The 23,288-nt window shown below is 40.4% G+C and overlaps 2 protein-coding genes and 1 long non-coding RNA gene across 6 annotated transcripts in view; 1 reads left to right on the top strand and 2 right to left on the bottom strand.

The window, feature by feature from the left end:
• The window catches only part of LOC110860975, a 36,888-nt gene extending 27,631 nt beyond the window's left edge, over positions 1–9,257 (top strand). Inside the window, exon 2 of the long non-coding RNA XR_004833633.1 lies at positions 9,053–9,257. This is a non-coding gene — a long non-coding RNA (uncharacterized LOC110860975). The remainder of the gene's footprint in view (positions 1–9,052) is intronic.
• LOC118433878 lies at positions 4,257–6,536 on the bottom strand. Of its 3 annotated transcripts, XM_035846314.1 has the most exons (3): positions 6,203–6,536; positions 5,763–6,138; positions 4,257–5,634 (listed from the first exon to the last, which is right to left on the bottom strand). In XM_035846314.1, the coding sequence occupies exons 2-3, from the start codon at positions 6,058–6,060 to the stop codon at positions 5,474–5,476; spliced, it is 459 nt and encodes a 152-aa protein (XP_035702207.1). In that variant the 5' UTR covers positions 6,061–6,138; positions 6,203–6,536; the 3' UTR covers positions 4,257–5,473. The 3 variants fall into 2 exon arrangements, with proteins under 3 accessions (XP_035702207.1, XP_035702205.1, XP_035702206.1); XM_035846312.1 differs by having other exon boundaries at positions 5,763–6,536.
• Positions 7,172–22,051, bottom strand: LOC110860956 (serine-rich adhesin for platelets). 2 transcript variants are annotated; one of them, XM_022110080.2, is made up of 13 exons: positions 21,717–22,051; positions 20,803–20,991; positions 20,657–20,710; positions 20,470–20,582; positions 20,105–20,359; positions 19,423–20,031; positions 17,551–19,338; positions 15,337–17,077; positions 10,120–15,210; positions 9,318–9,878; positions 9,016–9,205; positions 8,503–8,831; positions 7,172–8,407 (listed from the first exon to the last, which is right to left on the bottom strand). In XM_022110080.2, exons 2-13 carry the CDS (start codon positions 20,921–20,923, stop codon positions 8,340–8,342), a joined length of 10,920 nt encoding a protein of 3,639 aa, XP_021965772.2. In that variant the 5' UTR covers positions 20,924–20,991; positions 21,717–22,051; the 3' UTR covers positions 7,172–8,339. The 2 variants fall into 2 exon arrangements, with proteins under 2 accessions (XP_021965772.2, XP_035702191.1); XM_035846298.1 differs by having other exon boundaries at positions 17,551–20,031.
• Positions 22,052–23,288: the final 1,237 nt, after the last annotated feature.

Here is a 23,288-nt window from a genome sequence, read left to right as displayed (position 1 = left end):
CGTCCATTACGGACGAATAAAATACGTGTTCAGTAACCACTTTGGTCAATGGGGTAGCGAGTCATGGTCAGAAATATCCAGTTGGTCACCAGAAATCATAAACAACTGTGCTGAATGATATAGTCGACAGATATTTATGCATAATCTTCGCCACAGTGAAATTTCACAAATAATGTGTTCCATGATAAGCTTTCCAGCCATCGTTTGTGCATAAAACACTGTGCTCCATTTGTCTATCTCGGCATATCGTATGACAGTCTGTTTTCAGGCGAGCTTGGGAATTTGAACGATAAATCTGAACTTGTGTCTTGTCGATTCGATTCAATTCAAGTCGATCGATACATAAAAGATCATGTACCATGCATGCATATAATGTGTAAATACATCTCTAAATGTAAGAGAACTAATTATTAATTACATGACCACCCGACTCGTCTACACCAATACCAACGTGATGTCTACGTATATAGTCTCAAAAGTTACATAATTGGATTTAATAAATAAACAAGATTTCATTCATATGAACTATTGCTGCTGGACGTAATTTACTGAAGGTTGGAGACATGGAATGTGGGAGTTTTCATTGGCGTCAAGTTTAGGTTAGGTTAGGTTGAGTAATAAAAATGACGAGTTTTCAGACGATGTTGTCATGCTGTTTTTATGAAAGGTGTACCTGAAAAGTAATCAGTTATAAGTTTGACAGGAAATACCTGGTTTTACACAAATAAAAAGTTGCACACCCTTCGACTGTTAATTGTTCTCATTGAATCTGAAAGTACATATGTACATAGTGGGTTGATTTTACGTACAAGTTGTTAGTATTTTCAAATCCTGATATCAGTCATGCCTACAATGTGTTATTTAATTTCAGGATTTAAACTACCATAAAAATGAAAGCGTCACGTGCTAGACATGATTTGTATTTATAATTTCAGTCAATGTGAACAAGCAATTTTATCTTCCTTGTTGTACATTAAAATTTCTTTTCAAATTGAATATACGTAGGGCGCAGAAAAAATAATGCGAAATATTCGGTAATACATAGAAATTTTAATTTATCGCCTTTTATATATAAGAGACGTGTCCTTTCTATTTTTCCAAATATTCTCCCTGTACCCATTTGTTCCCGTTATTTGTACTTATTTATTATTAGTACACAAATATGACAAAATGTCCGGAAAGGAATATCAGCCTTCTAAGACAATTCCGAATATTCCGCACCAACTGTCCGACCTTTATGCCCCCACCGGTCAACCACGCGACCGATTTTTCTCATCCTCAAACTTAACCCTTTGCCTCATACTACGAAGGGGGGTCGGAAATTAATCGGCCTCGCCTAGAAGGAGGGTCATTTTGTCCAACTTTTTTTGTCGGTGCGAAAGATAAACTCATATGTATCTCGGATCTCGTAGCTTAAAATTTCACGGTCACGACCGAGTCGAGGAGACCGTCTGATGTGATCAAAAACCGCAAAACGGACCAAATCGATAAAATTTAGCCCAGGCTTGTTATGTAGTTTTAGATCTTCAAAACGGAAACATGTACTTCTTTTTGCATTCAATCACTGGGTAATGAACCTGGGTTCATTGTTATGACCTTGAAAGTAGACAAAACAACACGCAGTGGAAGCACCCACCCACAAAGGAGCAAAGTGGGAACAGAAATAGGCATTATGGCTTTTGCCATATATTTTGGGACTCCGAAGGACTTCTGCTTCTAAACGTTTCGGCTCTGAAAACGGCGATACATGGTGCCTGTTATACCGAAATTTTGAAAAAATAAGCAAAGCCATTGGAGAGAAAAGACGAGAACAAAAATCACGTCGTTCACGAAAACGCTTACGACGAATTTTCAGTAAAAACTTCAAACTTTTGAAGGGTGCCATTTTAAGCCAAAAAAATGTCAAAATTATTTCATCCCCCTTACAGTCCACACCTGGGCTCTAGTGACTACTGTGTATTTCTATATTTTCAAAAAACTCTCAGGGGGAGGAGATTTCGAAGATTGATCACGTGAAAACAGCGTTTTTGACTTTTTTTCGAAAACCCTTTATAAAATCGGAATAGTGTATTTGAAATTTAGCGGACCAAGTGTGTTGACCTCGCAGGGGACTACATTTAAAAGTAGTAGAGCAAGTACCCCTAATTTATTACCGGATCATGGCGAAGCCGATTAATTTCCGACCCCCCCCCCTCGTACATGTGTACCAAATTTCAAGTCGATAGAATAAGTTTGTTCAGCGAGAGTGATCACAACTTTTTTTAAACGACAGGTTTGAAGCGTCAAAAATTAACTTTAGACACTATACGTTTTGTATCAAAACTTGCATTTATCTCAAAACTCATGAAATTAAATAGATTTTAGAAATTTCCATGTATTTACTTATTTAGGTGTGGGTGTGGGGTGAGATGAAAAATCAATGACATCAACGGGTCATCCAAGGGCATAATCTGATATATATACTTTAAGTTATTGCGCAGCAGCGACCCACCACAATAATATCTGTGGTAATTTAACGTGGTAATGTCCAGTTGAGCTTGGGGAATGGCAATGGTCAGTGTAGGCATACATTGACCTAGGTTATGATACGTGTATGGGCATACTCATATGTATTTGGAGATAAATTATTTGTCAGTTGTATCTATTTACCTAGGTATATTGCGTTATATGCTCATGAGTCAAATCAATTTAACGAACATTCTGGCTGAATTTGGACGTCAGATTTTGCCATGATGGTCTTTTCAGATAACCACCAATCAGAAGTGTCAGTTTTTATAAACTGAGCTATCTCCATTTTTCCCGTTATTGAATCCTTCAATGTTCAATGTCTTGAAAGACGATAATGAAGTAACTGACGAACTAACAACGGCAAACAACAATACTCAATATGGTTTCGTTATCGATGCTACAAATGCTCGTCAAGACTGCAGATACTGGCCACACATAATTTAAAAGTTATCTGCATCGAATGCAGTCAACTAGACCTGAGATGAGATACCTTCAACCAACCAAATACTCTTAATTGCATGTTTGACCTAATTTTACGATCTCGTAGTTGATATCTGACTAAACTGCCTACCTTTCCAGTCAGAAAAAAATGAGATTACATTTTTGTAAATATTTGGAGTGGCTGTAATTAGTTACTTTTGGTTTAAATATTCTTTCATGTACCCAGTCTGGGTCACACAGAATAAGACAAAATTTTTAATGCCACGTCTCGAACTTTGAACCGTCATGTCTGTCTGGGCTGTGTTTATGCTTAGGTTCATTAGTATTAGCTCAAAGTTAGGAATCAAACTTGCATCATTATGGTTCATCAAACTGAAATGGTAAAACCACACCCTAGCCCGAGCTAAGTTAATTTGTGCTAACAGGTTGTAATGCTTGATGTGACATGAGGATCCTATTTTATTTCTTAACATCAAAACCAATGTTGCAATTTTATAAACCTTTTTCCATTCTTGCTTGAGATTCTTATCCGGTTGTATTGACACGGACAGTAAACTATTCCTAGAACAAAATTGCCGTAAAATATTTATGAAGGAAATTTATGAAATATTGCGTGACAAAGAAAATAATGAGTTACATATAAGTTGTGGAAAAAGCATATTTAGTTTTTTATCGGTTTTGAGTAATCGATTTTATCTATGTGCATATTTATTAGGGAGCACGTTTAGATACTAATACGCATGCTTATGAACGTGCATCATACTCGGTACACACAGATGAGTTCGTCATACGTTTATAATCACTTCAACGAAACCTATATAATTCCAGGAATGGGGTGACGAAATAATGACTTATCATTGAACAAAGAAACGAGGCCATGCATTAATGCCGATATCATGATCACGAGCTTTGTGTTAGTGAGGGTCAGATCTGACAGGTAGTGATTGGCGATCATATGAGTGACATTATTTGTGCACGGACTCAAAACGAACTGGCCAGTTATCATGAAATAGGTTAAAAAAACATACGTATTTAACATATCTATCACTTTCATTGTTAAGAGAGTAATAAATACGAGTGACTAGGTATAGAGCGATACTTTAAGTAAGCAAACAGTGTACATAGAACAAATAAAAAGTATTGACTCGTGGTCAACAGATAAGATATGAGTAAACCGTTTGTTCAAACCGACCACATTGTTATCGACAGTTCTGGTGTTTAACAAAATCACCACGTGTGAGTGGATTGTATACACATAGTCCGTGTGTATATTATGTATGAAGCATTATGTGCAATGATAGGAATAGTAAAGTCCAACAAAAAATAATAATTTTATTTTTCTTAATTTCTTATTTTACTGGTATTGTAGGTAATACAATATATACATAATATGGGGACCCTTGGTATTTGCAGGTTTTCGAATGAGTTATACTCAAAAGCCTGAAAAATTAGATCGCCACTGAGGGAGGGGGAGGGAGTGGGGGAAGGAACCGGGCTACTTTTCCTTTCGCATCAAAGCAAACCATTGACCCCCGAGTTGTCTTCCAATCTTCCGCAAAGTTGTTGAAATCCACGCGCTGACACACTTCCGTTATCTGTAGTTTGGGTTGAGAGTCTAGGATGGAGCGAAGGATAAGTTTCTTCTTCTTGTGGCAAGGCTTTCGAGAAGACTCATTTCTGTCTGAAATTTTCAAAATTTTTGGGGTTCTTAAATAATTTGAAGATTCCGAACTAAAACTATTGGAGGGAGTATGATCCAACGGCAACTGAAGAGGGGGCGTGAAGGAAGGATGAGTTTCGTTACAAGGATGGGGAAAATTTTTTTCTTTATATTCTTGCATAGAATTAGTCGGCGTCGTTTCCGAAATTTCGGTTAAAAACTTGGATGAATAAGTTGCTTGCTCATCAATTGGCATAGTTTGTGCTTGTTTATGGGACTTGTGAGGTTTGGAGGACTTTATTTCTGAGAAAGAACAGCGTGCGGGTTGAAGGACGGAATGTTTCAATGCGTCTGCAATAGTTGGCAAACGTGGCTTTCCCTTCTTTTTAGCTACTACTGCCTGGGACGGAATAGTTATTTCCAAGTCCATCAAAGACGGTATTCTTGGTTTCGTTACAAAAATACTTGGAGTTGGAGTTGGGAGGGTTGTACTTGGCTTGTTGAAATTATCCATGTTTGCATTGACAAGGGAAAGTGGGAAAAACTTTTCAGCGGAGTCAACCTCTGGTGGAACGACGACTGGGGAAACACGGTTTGAAGTTGGAAATGAACTATTGCAGCAAAGTGAGAAGTATGTCGACAAATGTGCAAGTGAAGTTGGTAATATTACTGGTATTGACAATAATGAAGGTAGTTTTCTACTTTCGTCATGTACATTTTGGTAGTTTTCATAAGAGCTAGGCGAAAAATTGGAGCTAGAAACAGGACTCGGCCTAACTTTTGGGTCCACTGCTAGAAATGTATCAATTTAAATCAAATAATTCAAATTTATGAAATTATGATAATTTACATTCATTATACATGTTACTTGCCTCTGCCTGGAACAATTGACTCTTTAACTATTGCTTCAATATCAATCATTTCATTTTCGTTTTTTAGGTCACCAACTGAGCGACCCTTTACATTAGAGTTAAATGACTCAGCTTCAGCTTTTTCCCTTTTTCCAAGTCGTCCATCAGCGAGTTCTGTGAAAATTTGATCAAAGTTATAAAGATCTCATCTCAAAAACAACCAGATTACACTATTAATACACCAGTAAAACTAATCCAATTAACAATCAGTTCACATAAATCTAATATCTAATGTTTCGTACTTAAAGCGTCCACAAAGTCAAAGCTTTCAAACAGGGTCCAACTGCAGCTGCCATTGTTCGAAATCTCCGGAGAGAAGAATTTTTCACTCGACGGGGTTAATAACTTTCTGCTCGTAGGACGACATGGGGCAGCGTCTTCTATGCTCTCTCCGACCTCATCTCTGAATAATTGCAGTCCACGTTTGGCAGCGTCAATAAGAGATTCCCCCTCCTCTACTTGCACATACTCCTGAATTAGCGGAAACTCTTGGCACCAGGCGTCGTTCGATTGTTCGTCTCCTCCTCCTATTTGATCCATGCTGCTATCCCGTACAGGTGGACTGTTGACAATTGTTGTCCAAGATTTTCCTCTCGTCTGAGACACTGGACTGACTGGCTGTAAATTTAAACGAACAAAATTATTCACTGCATCTTTGGAAAGTATCAATTATTTTATTTACATGTCCCAAATTACTACACACACATTACGGACCGTATCTTCAGACACCAGGTTCTTGTTTTCTGCAAGTGTTGGACAGAACAATTTTGTAGTTGGAACACATCCCTTTGTCGTTATTCTGGGAGAGAATATGTTCACATCAACGTTTAGAGGCAGTCTGCTCTTCGATCGAACACAGGGCGAAAATTTGGCTGCCTTGACACGATGCTTGACAATGGGCGCTAATACATCCTTCGCATAGTTGTCAGCACTCGAACTCGAAAATTTGGGCAGAATCATTCCAACGTATTGTCTCCCCACAATATTCATCTTTTCAATTCGTGGAAATTGGATCCTGTCTTTCTGCCAGTGATCCAACAAAGGACCGCTACAAATATGCTTACTAAACTTGCTTCTAGAGTTCAGGTTTGTGAGACCACAACAGCACGGAATTCTGGAAGAAAGCTCACCCGGGCTGTAAAAGTACCAGCAGAGATCTTTATAACTCATATTAGATGATGTAAATAAATATCTAACTAAAAGTTTCTCACTGAAGCCCTGCTGTCGACCATGAGTTTGTTCGTTGTCTCATAGTCTCCTCCACTATGAACTTGAAACTAACATTCGAAAAGAGTACGTTGGACAGCTTATAAAACATGCCAGTCTAACATGGTTCTCGATAAATTATTTGTTCACTTAACATGGGATGTTCCTAGAGTAAAAAAAAGAACGATCATGTAATAATAATCGTCATCGCTATGGAGGCGAACCCCGATGTCCTGTAAAAACGCTGACGGTCAAAATTTATTCATTACGATTACTGATGCCTAATATCAAATTATATAACTTAGGTATTCAGGCAATATATAAATAACTTTTAGCGCCCGTCCCTCACGAAATTAATCAACTTTATAAGCTAACCCAACACACATCTGAATCGGAAGCAGTTGAGTTAAAAAATTGAGTGTAAAATTTTGCAATATTTTAAACGTTTTGTGTTCATTAATAACATGTTTTATTTCTTTCGAAAAGAAATCAAGTTTCTAAAAATGGGGCTACAAACTAAGCATACATAAGTAAGTAGGTGATGTGACGTGGCTCAATATTTTTTAACATTTCATAATAAACGTGTTTACTTGTGTATAGTACTATAATAAAGGAATTGTTTTCAGAATTCCTGACTATTTCTCGGTTATATAAAAACATTAATGAATTATTTAGCTAACATTATTCAAGTAATAGCAATATTAAATTAATTAAAATGCAACTATTAAATTCGAACGATATATAGTTCACGATTATATTTACGCTTCTTGTTACGATCAACGATAAACATTTTGTCCGTCTCATTTCTAGAAGTAATAAGAATAAATTAGTTCTAGAAATACGAGTCTCATGTCATTCACAAGAATATATAATTTTATATCCCACTCGCTTTTTGCTAAAATTTAATAAAATTGCCTGACCTAACACTTAAGAATATATAAATATTTCATTAATTCGTGAAATTTACTCGACATTATTCGCTTGAAATTATTCACGCGTACATACAACTAATGCTTATACAGTAATTTGTAGTTTGTGTATCACTTCTCTATCTGCGAACTCTCTTTCTATCAATGATCATAATGAGACGAGATGCACTCCCTCATTTTCCTGTCACTTATTATAGAGTCATACATATTTAATATAAAGTATTTACAGTAATTTAACAAAGCCAAAACACATGAATATTGAACCTCCAACAACACTAACCATTTTAGCGTCACCCCCATGCAATTTAATTGACGCTATTACTTTTACCATGTTTTAGATTTAAAAATTATTTACAAGTTATGTACATAAATTAAGAGTAATAACAATAGTTCGATCATTCAATTGCTAGTAGCAGGTAAGCTTTGTTTTAGCAACAAACGAGTAATGTACACCTTCAAAATATAGGGGTCGCTAGATCAACAATTGTTGGGGTGTTGAACAACAACTAAACTATAGTATTTGTTATCGTCGTCTCATTATATTTCTTTAGGTCCTTGCCGCTTGTCCATATACGCACAAAACGAGTATTTTGTCAACTTCGAAGATTACGTCGCCATGATAAAGCAGCTTTAGTTTTCACCGGTTCGGCTTCCTAGACATTTCCAATGACATTTCCATCTACGCTAACTTTTAGTGTCTTTTGAAATTCTTCGTCGTTTTAATGCAGCAAGATCTGCGTCAGATGACTCCCCTGTAAATTATAATAATAATTATATCAAATTAATTATAAATAAATTCTAAGTAGTACACTACCACAAAATGTACACAAATTTATATATTAAGTACCGTATCGTTTACTTGCAGCTGTACTTCGGGTTTTCCTTCTTAAATTCTCTGTTTCTGGTGGAGTTTGGCCTGCACCATGCTGGATGATGTTGGATGATTTTGCAGATGTGCTGCCTTTGCGAACGTTGGTACGTGTTTTAGCAGGAGTTAGTGGGGATTTTTCTTTGGCTGGCGTTGCAATGTTTATTGCACGTTTAGCTGCAGAAGAAGAGTTGCTGCTTGTTTGTTTCGTAATGTCCTTTTTCTTTGATGTTGTCAAATTTAGACTTTGGTTAGTTATTTCCTTCGAGTTGTCCTTCCCTCCTGGCCGTGAGTTGCTTTTGGAAGTTCTGAAAAAAATATCATAAACATGATAAAATTATGTTTTAACGAAAGCTGGCAAATAAAAATATTATGCCAATACGTTCTCTGAAGCCATAAATAATAAACCATTTTATGCTCAATTAAAAGTTGTTTGAAAATTTGCAGTTGGGTTGTCATTTTTCTGTATAAAAATAAACTAACTCGACATACTTGTGCTCACTGATACCAAGTTCTATGTCTTCTTTAGATGATGCCCTTGAGGAGCCAATATTCCGCTGGACACTACTGCCTCTACTGGATGACCTATCTTCTGACGATGCTCGACTAGATCTGCCTCTTCCACGACTCAGGACAGATTCAATAGATTCATTATCATCTTCAGTTTCTTCCACCAAAGTGGCTGTAATAAATGAAATGGATTGTATTATAAATAAAAACATAAAAAACTCGAATATAGCAAGCAACAAAAAACGTTTATTTTATGAATATTTGTGTTGGTGTTGTTCACATACCCATTGCTTTCTTTAGTTTGGCTTCCTTGAGCTTATTTGACTCCTCCATTCTCTTTATTAGCATACTGTTCCTTTTCGGGGTGTCTTCAATTCCGATGCATGCTTTTATCAGCTCAGCAGCGTTTTCTGAGCATCTTCGTTTTCCAGGTCTAGTATTTAAATCAATTTCTGACTTTTCCTCATTGTTTTCATCCTTTGAAGCACTACTGCTGTCAGACTCTTGACGTTTTCTTTTTGAATTAAAAACCTTGTGAGTAGCACCACCTCTTCCTCCGGTACTACTATTGCTTAGATGTGCACTTATTTTTTCCAATGCAGCCGCAGTAACAGAATTGACATGATTCGAGTTGGTGGTGATGCTGGTAATGGATGGTGTTCCTCCTCCCAATGAAATAGGGCTAGATCTGTTCGACGATGAGGGGGTCAAAGTGAGGCCTGAGCTCATCGTTGGGCTCAACATTTTCAAACTTCCAGTCGGACTTGGTCTCGGACTGTTTCTCAAAATGTGTGGATCGGGCTTCGATGAGAACTTTGCCGGCTTTGGAGTGTCACTTTTGAAAGCTGTTAACAATAAGGATGAGTAAATTTAATAGCATGTTTACAAATAATTAAAACAAAATCATTGTCTCATTGTCTGTTCGCCCACCACTACCAACTGAGCTGCTGAGCTACAAACGGCACTGTCTTGAATAGCTCACCACAGTGGTGCAAACAACAAGTCTCAACACGTTTTAAAGAAAAATCTGAAACATTCATATTTTCCGAGCTCGTATGCATTAGTAATAATAATCGATTTATTTACCTGTGATATCAGGGCTGACAAGCCTGGTATTCGAACGAGTACTTCGAGTAGGTTTTCTTTCGTCTGTAGGTAGATTTTGAAGTTGATTATCAGAGATCAAGTCAACTGGAGGAATTTCAATAGACAACAACTGATTCAAGGTTGTATCCTCGAAAGCAGTTAAGTCGGGTTTCATGGGGCTGTTTTTGTGTTGGTCATCTACCGAGCTGGACTTATTCTGTGGACTCAGTTTTGGTTGAGAAGGTGAACGCGAGCGAGAGCGTGAACGATTAAATGAATCAATGATCTCCTGATCTTCACCGTGAAGAACATCCGACGATTCATCTGTAGGAGACGGAGAGCGAGATGTCTTGCTGGAGCGATTCCCATAGGTGTACAACGGAGAGGATGATCGAATTATTGGAATTGGAGAGTCGGGTGAAGAATTTGTGTCAAGATTAGCATCCTCAGACTCCTTCTTATTAGTCAACGCTTGGGAATCTTTCTCATGCTGCTTTCTCAATCCCCCATGATATTTTTCTGGTAGTTTTTCCTCAATGGTAAAATCGTACGGAGAATTAATTCCGTTTTCTTGACCTTCGATACTTTCTCCAGCCAATACGTCTTCCAAGTCTTTTAAATCATGAATAATGTCAGCTTCAAGGGGCAAATCGTCGTCATTTATTTGATTCAGCTCAGAATCCAAGACTTCCAAATCATCAACTCGCTTTTGCACTGACGACTTCTGAGAGGCAGGAGTGGCTAATGATGGTGATGATGGGATATCCGTTTGTGGTGGAGATACTATCGCTTTTTGAGATTTTGTATCTGCAGCCACTTTTTGATGCTGATCGATAATTCCAACTGAGGTTAATTGACTATACGAAACAAACTTTAATGGAACCGGATCAACAGGTCGAAATTGAGTTGTTGATGTAGCTGCTACTGTTGGACAGATCTGCTTTTTCAGAAACGACTGCTGTGGTACTGCTGTTGGTGGTTCAGATTTTGTTGCAACCACCGCAATATTTTGCATCATCCCACCCTCTCCAGGTCGAACAACTTGAATTGTAGTGGGAGCTCCGTCCTGCCCCATCATAACCGACTTGACAATCATTTGCTGCTGCTGGTGAGAATGTGGAAGAGACTGATTCAGTTTCACTGGCTGAGATAGGAGAACTTTTACTGGGTTGGAGGAGCCACTACCACCACCACCAGCCACCGACGACGCGATTGAGATTGGGACAAGTTGGATATTTCCTCCTCCAGGAAGCGAGACAGAGTTTAAATTGATGACCGGTCCTCCTTGTGAAGGAGAGTTCCCCATCTGCGTCTTTGGTGAATTAGATCGAGATCCTGAATTAGTCACAATGTTGACTGCCTCTAAAATGTTTGGAGAAGAACGGTTGTGTGACATTCCTGAAAGTGGGATGGTCTGAAACTGATTTGAAGACTGTCTTGGAATTGTCACCAGTTTTACAGGGATCATTTTCTGACCTCCTGGCAGCACTGTAATGGATGACGATTGACCATGATGGAGATGAGTTAGATTCGAAGGAATCATGTTAGGATGAATAGTAAAAGTGTGTCCTGAGCCAGCAGCTAAGGCGGCCGTGGCGTTGGATTGAAGTGGCACTGTAATTGAACCCATGGATGAGATTGCTTGGGACAAATTTGAGTTTGAAGGTATTGGAATAGCTTTTGACAGTTGAATCATATTTGGAAGTGATCGCTGTTGAGGGGCCAGACTTGTGCTCGCTGTGGCGGCTAGTGAAACGCTAATAGACTTAAGTTGTTGTACCGGTGGTGGTGTCTTTGCATGCACTGTCGATGGTTGAACGAGTTGTGGAGTCGACGTTATTGGGACTACTTGACAAAGTTTTATTGTTTGAGAGGATGAGGATGAGGACGAGGGGGATGTGGGATGACCTACTTGATGAGGACTAATAAGTGGAGGGCCGCTGGCAACCATTTCCGTCATCTTTAGTGGTAGCTGGTCGCCAATGTTGGGAGGAGACTTGGCGGAAGAACTAGGCGAAACGTTCATAGCAACACCAATTTCTAGTCTGGGAGGGTTTGCAGTTTCTGGGCGAGGATCGGTTTCTGTCGCTTTTGACAGCTTTGGTGGCTTATCCTGTCCTCTTCGATTAATTTTCGGCCTACCCTTTGGTTTGATTGTTAGTGTTTGTGGTTCCAATATTGGTTGTTGAGGACTTTTAGCTCGAGAATGAAGGGTGATAGGGGGAGGGTTCGAAGACGATGATGACGCTACCGTCTCAAGATCAAGTTTTGGAGCTGGTATTGGTAATTGTGATGTGGTAATCAGATTCGCGGGTACGGTTTTTTCAGACGTAACTAATTTTTGTGGTTCAGGGTTTTTAACGGCTTGTTCTTTTATGTCGAATTGCTCACCCGTTTCCAAACCCTGTGGTAATGATGATCTTGCTGTCGTCAAGACCTCTTTAGATGACAAAGAGATTCCCTTTTTCTCGCTTGGTGGGTCTACTGTCTTTGCTGAGGGCACACTACTTTGACGAATAATTTTGTGATTCAAGATGGGGACAGGACTAAGATTGCCACTAATTTTTTCAACTTTTATTCCCTCCTCTAAAGTTGGCGATACTTTAAGTTCAGGCACCGGAGTAGCCAAGGTGGCTGGGTTCAATGCAGACATAATATGAATTTCATCCAGCTCGGTCTGCATTTCACTGCTTGGTGGAACATGTGACTCGTTAAATGCATTTGTTACCACCTTATCGACTTTTATCAATTTCACGTTTGAAGTTACTTCCAACACGGGACCAAGCTTTTCTTCAAGTAGAGAACTTTCGGTGTAAGTGTTTATGTTGTCCAAAGAAGAAACACTTGTATCGACTGGTGACACTTTTGCAACCCGCTCAATGTTTTTCGTACCAATCGCAGCAACAATATTTTCCAATTTAGCTCTACGGAATTTAGCATTGTGAATAATTACTTGTGGTTTTGGAGCTTGGAGCGCTGCAAGTTTTTGCTGGTGCAGTTCTTGAATGGCGTCAACGGGTTCGAATGTTTGTTCTGAAGATATGGAGTCTGAAGCATTTACTTGAGTAACTTCTAGTATGTCAGCACTTGGAAGTTTCTCATTTAGCAACAACAATTGCGATTCTCTCTCATGTGAGATTTCGTCAGGCGGAAGAGCATCTACGACATTATCTGGAAAGTTAATAAGTTGCGAGTCCACTTGATCGCAATGAGATGAAGATGTTTCAACTTTTGATTCTTCTGCCTCGCCGAAATTTGTTAATACCTCAGCCTTAATTTCAGGACTTTTATCATCAACAACAACAGGACTTTTCTGCTGTGCTTTCAGGTTTGTATCACTGCCGTTGTCCGCTTCAACTTTCGCCACTTCCTGGTTTGTGGGATTATCGACCATCGCTGGTAAAGTAGACGTTGGAATGGCGGTGACCGTAGAATCGTCGTGTGATTCACAGACGACGCTAATTTCAGTTTGAACTCTAAATGGAGAGTTAGATTCTACACAAGGCACGTTTATTGTTTCTGTAGCTTTCTGAATCTCGACATCCTTCGTGTCTTGCTGAGGCGAAAGAATAGGAGGACATGTGGCTGGGTTTTCGTGTTGTTGAGGAATGGGTTGAACTGTATGTTCAGTTGGTATAGTTGGTGAACTTGTTACAATCAAGGTAGACTCTGGTTCTAATTTGGGAGAAGTGCGAGATAGCGACGTACCCCCATATGGTAAATGAGAATGATGAGACTCTCCAAACACCTCAATTTCCTTTCTAGCTGGACTTTCCCCTTGATTTGGACTTTTTTCTGACAGTGCATCCATTGAGTCAATGCCAGAATCTTCCCCCGGAACTCCTCCTCCGGCATGATCACCTTCAGCCTTGGGAAGAATAAGTGGAAATGGCAGAGGAGCATTCGGGGTCACAGTTGAAGTTGACGGCAACGATTCGTCTACCAGAGTTGCTATACTTCCTTTCTCCGGAGCCACTGCTTTGTTATCAAATGATTGGTCGGATGAGATGTTCGCACTTGCTCCCACTCCTTCTTTTGCATTACAAGTTGGTTCTTGCAACAATCCCAATTTATCGTCAACTTTATCGAATGGAGGTGGAATTGATTTAGTGGCAAATACAATCAATTTTTCATCAAGGATTGTTGCTGGAACTACATTTGGTATTTCGGCACAATTTTGCAACTGCTCATTAACATGATTCACTTTAACACATTTGTCAATGTTAACATCAAATGTTGGTGCCCTTTGTTCTTCTGGCATGATTTCACTTAGTTTCGAAGCAACCATCTTGTTGATATCAACTGAATTTTTGGGAATACGCACAACCTCCTGCAGAATGGAGGAACGCATGTTTTGTTCCTTTTCTTTTTCCAATAGTTCTCTCAATGAAGGGGACGGGGTAAGAGATTGCAGTTCAGAGTCAATGGAAGTTCCAATGCTAACTTTAGGAGCTTGCTTTTTTGGTCTAAGAATTGGAACAGATCCTGGGGGTTTTGGCAAGGAATAAGCAACATTTGTATTGGATAAGTATGATGACTTTGCGGATTGCTGGGTAAAACTCGTCAATGCTGACGACGCGGTGTGTGCTACTCGTGGTGGTTCTTCACTAACAATTGAATCAGATGGTGATGAGCTAGTCTTTTTTACTTCATAAATTGGAACATCCGATACCCCCGTTAAAATTTCTGAGGGAGGAAAATTACGACGAGAAGACACGTCTTCTGCGGTTACTGTAGAAATTTGTTTTTCAGTCGGAATTAATTTAGATATAGGAGCCGTTTCAAGACAAACTGATGGTATGTGCTGAAAAGATGTCGGCCCTTGTTGAACAGTAGTGGTGGTGGTTGTGGCTGTCGTAGTGGCGATTTCAGACCCCAATGTTAGTGGTGTCAAATTTGGCGGAGGATTGTTTATTTTTACTACGTCAGTGGGAACAGCAAGACTTATTGGGAGAGCCAGAAGGTCAGGGAGAGGTTTGTTGGGGCTCTTGGATGTTGGCGTACAAGATTTGATGTTTTCCAATGGTGATAATGATGATAGCGGTAGTATAGCCTGTGCAGCCGAAATGTCCAGTGGTTGTGGCAAATTGGCTGCAATGGAAAATAATTAAACATTATTATTGTTATTATTATTTCATGATTATTCTTTCCAGATACAAGTTACAATCATGGTCAGCAAGAAAAAGAAAACTGTTTGACATTATATGCTTCATTTACCTCGTATAAGTTTATTTGGAGTGATATGGGGCCCTGCAGAAGAGGTGACAGTTTCCTGATACTTAACATTTACATTTGGTTTTGCACTTTCTGAAACCGTGGTGGAAGTACTGCTGGTCGGCGTTGATGCCGTCGTAATCCGAACAACGTCTGTGACGGAAATACCCTTGGCAGTTGTAATTGTTGCACCCGTGGCGGTTGATGTAAGGGTAAGGACAGAGGTTGACGATGATGCTGTTATGCAGGATGTTGCTGTCGTTGAAACTTGAACGTGAGTGACGACGTTATTGCTAGACGACGACTCGCTAGGGGTGACCATGCTGCTATTTGGCCCACCCAGAGGGGAAACAGCAGCGGGGACTGGCGAGATGGGTACCGATGATGATGGTAATGTGATATCTTCTTTCTTTGACAAATGTTGGAACAACAAGGACGATGAGTCGAGCAGGGGAGGAGAAGGGCTAAGCTGTTGGATGGTACTTGGAAGAGGGAGCTTGGATTCCACTAGGGATCGGACTCCCATTGAAGGGACATTATGTTGTTGGTGGTCAACTTTGACTTCAGAGTCAGAGGCTCGTCGTCCACTTATGCTCTTTAACTTGACTGTAGGGTTTGGAATGGAGCTGGAACTGAAGGTTGCCATCATGTCTCTGCTGGTAGAAGTTCTACTTTCAGAGAGAATGAGATCTTTAATATTGACATTACTGGAAGTCAAGGTCGGAGGGAAAGATTTTCCAGCAGCTGGTGACGATGGTGGCTCTAACCTGGACTTTAGAGAATTATTTGACGAATGATTTGTAATTATATCCCACTCATTTGGATTTGTGGGAGTGCTTGCGGGCATGATAAAACTGGAATCCTTGTTCAACCTTAGATGAGACAATTTAGAAGGGTTTTTTAAACGGCGAAAATTTTCAGGGTCACTTTCAATCTCACTACTTTTGACTCGACTTTTCCTTAGCTTGCCCCCCTTCCCAAGGATTCGAGCTCCAGGTTTGTTTACTCCATCCACCATAAAGCTAAGTTGGGATGATGATGCCGAGAAGGAATCGTCATCTCTTCGAGGCGAGCTCACAACCACCGCAGCATTCTTGCCTCGAAGGGAAATATGAAGGGGTGGGACTCGTGGCTGATCTGTAGGCAACGATACAGTTGACGGCGACGAATAACTTGGATTACTGATAACTGAACCAGTGGAGATAGCACTCGTAGTTGAAGCACCAGATGAAGAAGTAGGCAAACCAGTTGGTATCGCGTTGGTGGTGGTCGCAGAACCCTTTTCAGATTTCTTGAGAAACGACACGTCCACTTTGTAAGCTGGAGAAATTGGCTCATTTTTCTCCAATTTAAGTCTCAACTTGATTTTTTCTCCAGGTGGTTCTAGCTGCTTAGCTTCCTTCCCTGTCAATTGTTGTTGGTGGTGGTGGTGGGTGTGCGTGGACGTAGTTGTGGTTGTGGCGGCGGCGATAGACGTCACCAAAGAGGGGTCTTTGTCCTTAGAAGAGGAGGTGATCGTAGCTAAGCCCATATCAACAACTCCTTCGTCACGAGATGACTTCCGGGACATTATTTGCATATTGGATGTTGCTGCTGAGGGAGATGAGATCGTTACGGGGACCACAGTTAGACAATTTTGATGAGGAAAATGATTTCGATCTTCCGATACAAACTTTTGAGAATCATTTCCCCCCATGGACTTGAGAACACGAGCAACAGTGACCCCAGTTGTTGTGGTTGTGACCTATTTACAAAAATATTAACTATACATTTAATAATTTCAAAATGATTGTTATCCTTGCAAATTTATCAATTTGTGAATTCATGTGTAGTCTTTTTTTTACATAGGTTCTGACCCTCTGCCTCTGTCAGGTTTCCAAGAACCACGACCCTCAAATTTTATGGTGTCGATTTTTTTAAATTCCCGTTCACACGTGAACTTTTTCGAACGAAAAACGGATATTAAAATCCCTTGAAATATCTTTTTTACTCTTCGCTTGAAGGGTGTCACGGGTATGGTGTAGCTTCACAGGGGCATATGATCTTTGAGGGTCATTACCGTCACTCTCATTAGTGTGGTCACCGGACGCCCAGTACCATATGCAACAGATTTGTTTTATATGTAGGACAGTTTAATTTAATAACTCTGTATCAATCCCCAGCTACGGAATTGGTAGAAATAATGAAATAAGTAGGGCCATTTGTGCAATTACTTACAATTTGACGGTGCTGAATCGCTCCTGGACCGGTTGGTATTATGCCGCCACCCCGAATTCGTCCCGTCTTCCCTCGACTTCCTTTAACTTTTCTCTTATTGGAATTATTACCATCCTCGTCACTCTCCGAACTGCTTTCACTGGGCATCGGCTCTAAATGTCCAGTCAACGGATTTATAAGCTGACGACGTTTCCCACCTGCGCTGGTAGCAGTCGTAGTAGTGGGAGGGGGTAGCAGTAGGTTTGAAGAGTTCATGCCCTTCAATATGTTATATGGGAGGTTCTGGTGGTGATGCTGACTAGGAAATAATTTGGCTTCTTGTGATTGCACTTGCACAGCACTTTGCGCTTGTTGTCTTTCTTGAATGGTTGGCTTGGGTGGGGACAGTCTCATATGATTTGTCGTGTAGGAGGTGGTATTTGTGGTAGAATCTATCGACGACGAGGGTGGAATGAAGATATTACGTAAACTAGTGCTATGGCTAACAAAATTACTATTTATTGATGATGATGTCACAGTACTTGACAAAGTGGTAGCCGAATTTATATTCATATTATCCATAGAGGTACGAGAAGATTGGTCCGCAGAATAGTTCACGTTTGGCTCCAGCTTCACCACCCCTTCTGTTGACATTGGGGAGGGCATGGAGGAGGAGGAGGATGAAGTAGCATTGAAAGAGGACTGGGGAGAAGGATGGGGAGGAGCCTGAAAATGCTGGAAACTCTTGTTGCTCTTGGGTCCATTAAGCACATGATCTTCTACCAAACTTTCCCCAGCACCACCACTGCCACCGTATACAGGCTGAGTCGTTGTCATCAAGGATTTCCCCAGGATGAATGAGGATGGAGAGTTTGCGTTGTTGGGCGGTGGTGTAATAGTACTACCGCTATTGCTGGTGGTGGTATTTGTGTGAGGCAGCCTTATCGCTCGAATCTGACCCGGATTGAAAACCCGTACGTTTCCTTGATGGATGATTGTCCTTCCATGCAAAATTGTTGCGGTGGTGGAAAGATCTGATGAGGGTCTGGGATGACCAACAGATATTGATGGGACATTGGTCATCCTAGTTGGAAACGCCTGACTTGGGGTCGACGACTCGGATGACGATGGAATTGAAGGCATGATTTCTGTCAATGATTTACTACTACTGTTTTCCACCCCAACAATATTTTGACTTTGGTGTAGCAGGGTAGGAGAAGCTCGATCACTTAGAGTCCCAGCAGCTACATCAGCACTATTATGTGAACTCCCTAATAATTCTGACGACGAGCCACCCACCATGATGACATTGCCTCCAATGTTAGACTGTCCGCCCCCTTCCACAAGGGAAGCACTCTCTAAACTGAGACCTCTCTTTGCCTTTCGTGCTTGCAAATGTTGGGCTAGAATCAGCTTTTTATGCTCCAAAGAAGAGCCTGGGGGAAGCATTATGTTCATCAAACCTTGACCTTGGTTCGTAGATGATGAGCCACCTCCACCAAGAGCTTCGTTGTTCTGGAGCAAGTTCACCAACAGTGGGCTGGACATTGGTTGCTGCTGTGACGATGAGGAGCCCAGCAAGCTACTACTGCTCTCTGTGATGAGCATATTACTGTGTTGTTTGTGAGTAGCAGATAAAGAAGAGGTCATGGTTGGGCTGCTGATAGATCTCATAAGGGTCATATTACTACTACCACTACTGTTACTGAATGAGGAGGAGGAGGACACCACTGAAGGGGAGGAGAAAGGAGCACCTGATGATCGTTCCACATTCACACCTTGTAAATTAGCACTATTGTTCGCGTTCAGCTGTAGATGATGTTGATTGACATTGACATTACCACCACTGGGCAAGGAGGATAAATTAAGATTTAGGTTATTAGCATTACTCACATTGTTACTTCCACGACCACTATTCACACCAGGATAAGGCGGTGGAGCATTCACAATTTGAAGTTGTAAGCTCTGACTTGGTGGATTGAGACTGGGAGACGAATTATTGGACACTCCTCCTCCTCCTCCATCAAACCGATGCACTAACTGTTCACTTTTCAGGGCACCCGAGCCACTAACTTGATGTTGATAAGAATTGCTCAACTGAGCCCTAGAGTTGTGTGGCGACGACGACGGAACGGTTTGATGATGTGGAGGGAAAGAGAATGTTGTTGATGTCTGGTTTATTTGTGATGATGAGTTTGGTGCCGCCGTTAAAGGAGTTGCTGGCGACATAACCGTTGGGGAGTTTGTACTATTGACTGCTTGATGAAGATTAATATTAGTTACACTGCTGCTGCTGCTACTACTTATTGAATGCGTGGCAGTAGTAGTAGAAGAGGACATGTTGGGGTGATCAGTCCTTTGCATAGTTTGAGCAGCATGCGCCATGCTGGCGAAAGGGAATGGGCCCCCCAGTCCCAATGACGAAGGGCGTGAGTGAGGTGTGAATGTTGACGATGAAGTGGACTTAGGTGGTAACACAGGGATGGACTCTCCAGCCGGAGCCTATAGCAGAATAGTATAATATTTATCAAATATAATATTTTTTAGAAATTAAATATCCAACGAGTTAATTTACCACAACGTTTGGACTACGTATGAAGGCTGAGGAGGAGGGAGATGGCGAGAGGAGTCCCAAGGGAACATGTGGACCAGAGGGAGCATGTGGTGGTGCGTGTTGAGGTGGAGGGCATGGCGTTTGTTGTTGTAAAAGCGGCAGGTGGTGGGACGTCGACGCTGGCGTAGAAGAAGAAGAAGCGGCTTGTGGTCCATCTTCTCGTAGGATCAGTTCCGTCGACTGATTATTTTGGCCAGCGATAGTTAAAGATATTAGCTAGGTGAGATCAACAAGGTATTAGTGTTAGCCTGGATTGAATCGTAGAGCCTGCGCTAGTGGGTATTCATCTATCTACACTACTATAGGTAATCAAGAAATCTCTTTACCTGATCCCCATCCACCTGAACAGTGAGTATACCGAGGGACTTGAGTACAGGCGACCCTTGTTGGGCAAGCTGTTTCAGTTTCTGGGCCGCCTCTTTGGTAATACTGATCGTCACTGAAATCATTAATCATGAAATAAACCAAACTCCACACATTCCCGGGTCACTGTTTCAACTCATTCGCCCTTACCTCGTACGGAGTTCCATGGTTCAATTTTCTTTACCTTTACTAATTCTTCTTCTCCTATTAAACAACAGTAGTTTTAATGTCACGTAAGGGTTTTATTAGGCAAGTTGACCTTTAGCAAGTACATATAGTGAAGAGATAGTTCTTACGTAGCAAAGTTTTAAGATCTAAGATAAGTATTTGAAATCGTTCCGAAAAGTTGGGGTCTTGAAGATTTCCCTCACACGTGACAACTGCTTCTATGAGATTGCTCTCATCCCCGGGGGCCATTTCTGAAAAATCGTAAGTTTCTCCTTAAATCGCGACCCACTTGATACTTTCATCATAGATCACAGCATCTAAAAAAACACCAAGAAATAACATTAGTAATTGACTATTGAGATTAAGCCACAGACTTGTGATTTAAACGACACCATTTAAATCGCAAATATCCGTTAGATTTTTTCAAAATAACTTCAACCACCCAATCCGTCTACCACACATTATATCTATCTATATCACACTCCTGAGAAGATGTACCGCCCCTTAAAATTAAATTTGTTCAGTATATTACACAATCAGCATTTACGCACTTTTAACTTAATTTTAAAAAAACACCTACAAATCAAATTCACCTTCCTGATACCCAATTTCCACTCTTACTTGTAGCTACACTTTGTACTAAACTTTTAAAGAGAGATTAAGGGAATCTCAGCCCCAGAACCCACCTGTCACTCCCATCTTTTCGCAAAACAACAAAAACACCGAATTTTCACCCGTCACCTCAATTAATTTCGCAATACCCCAACCACCCATTTGTCCGAATATAAACAAAACCGAATTCTTCGTTTTGGGAGGTCACAGCGTCAAAAATCCAACCTCACTCTCCCTCACAAAGGCAACTCTCCCAATTTCTACCATCTTGACCACCCCCAAACCAACCCCCACTGCTGTGGGGGATTATTTTTGGGAATCGCGAAATCCGCGATTCCCTCCGAATCTGAGGGAAATTGTAGAGCAGGAAGGGAGGAAAGTGTGGCGAGAAGACGGAGCAGGTAGTCTGCGACCAAGATAACCGACTTACCGAAACCGTGGGGGGACTGGTGCATAATATTATTGCACTTTTTGATGCAACTGGATGGGAAGAAGGGAACCGCTGCCATTTGCAATGTCTGCTTGTATAGCTTATAACAGAGGAGAGAACATAAGAATAGCTTTACTTGGTTGCTGCTGCTGCTCGAGCGAGGAAGGGAAGAAAACTCATGCGCCCTCCTGCAACCAGCCAAGCCACCCTCTAGTGCTACCGGTCCGCAACCCCTAAACCCCAACAACGCACACACCAGCCCAACAATATACCGTTTCGGAATAAAGTCCCTCGACCCTTTTCAGGCTCTTTTTCTCCCTTAAATCCTGGACCATAGTGACCTCGGAGACGTCCTACATGTCAACAAATTCGTCCTTGTGTCGACTTAGCGGATACATGCGCCAATCTTCATGTTTATCGGCAAATAGCTTATCTTCTTAATATGGTCAATTTTAATTTATGTTATTGACAATTTTCTAAAAATTTTCTAAAAATTCAAACACCAAAACCAACTTTTCTATTGGTATTTCTTTTCCATAGGATGAAGTTTTTCGTCGAATTCTAACCCTGAAGTGGTAGAACTGATAACTTCCACATACACAAGTATACACATATTGTGTTAAAAATATGACCGCACCCGCAAAGGGGCAATTTCTCTCTCTGACTAGTCGCTCGAACTGATTATGGTTAAATGATCTCGAACATGTAAAATAATTTCAAAAAAATTGCAAACGACTTTATGTAAAACCGCATATTGTTCGGCCGCTGTGTGCAATGTTCGCCCCGCTTTTTCTCAACACTCGCCAACAATAATAAATATCACTGGTAATAAAACTATTATAAGCTAAGTGGTCACTATTAAGGTCTGGGTGGATACGAAATTTTCATTCAGTAGGACAATGTTCGTCAAATCAATAATCAAATCATGACAAAATGCAGATGCTCTGAACACAATGATAAGTACTTCTGATGAACTGATGATGATGATGACTTTGTTTTGTTACAAATTTTTGTAAAGTTTCAAAATCTTATATTTAATAATATTTATGCCCGATGAAAATGACTGGGTAATTGAAAGCTAGCAATTTTCAAATAAAATCAAGTATACTAATTGTCCCCGAATACCGCAGAGATGCCTGACTAGTCTGACTATAATTTGTTGTAAATTATTGTTTAATACAAATTGTATTATACAATGCTGTATAATTTATTTATATACTTTATTACTACAAGTTTCATCTCCGACGAAATAGATCATTCATGATGGTTTGCGGTGGTTGGATTAAATAACATGAATACCGCTTTCTTCGTTGGAATTTAGAGTCATCTTCTTATTAGCAATGAGATGGATGATTATTATGTCGCACATATAATTTTTACATTTGTTTTACACACATCGGCAATACGTTGACTATATGGCTGCTGCTTAACGAATAACTAAATTAATTAAAGAAATTGTTCTAGGTAAGGTAAGATGATTATTCGTCAGCAGACACTGACTGAAAAACTCCGGCTTTTTTCATTCTTTCGAAATCGGCCATGGCATCGTACGTCCTGTTTGAAATGAACAAA

Source organism: Folsomia candida, unplaced genomic scaffold, assembly GCF_002217175.1.
Source record: "Folsomia candida strain VU population unplaced genomic scaffold, ASM221717v1 Fcan01_Sc001, whole genome shotgun sequence".
Lineage (NCBI taxonomy): Eukaryota > Metazoa > Arthropoda > Collembola > Entomobryomorpha > Isotomidae > Folsomia > Folsomia candida.
The sequence above is the reverse complement of the archived record's forward strand: the minus strand, read 5'-3'. Positions and strand labels throughout refer to the sequence as shown.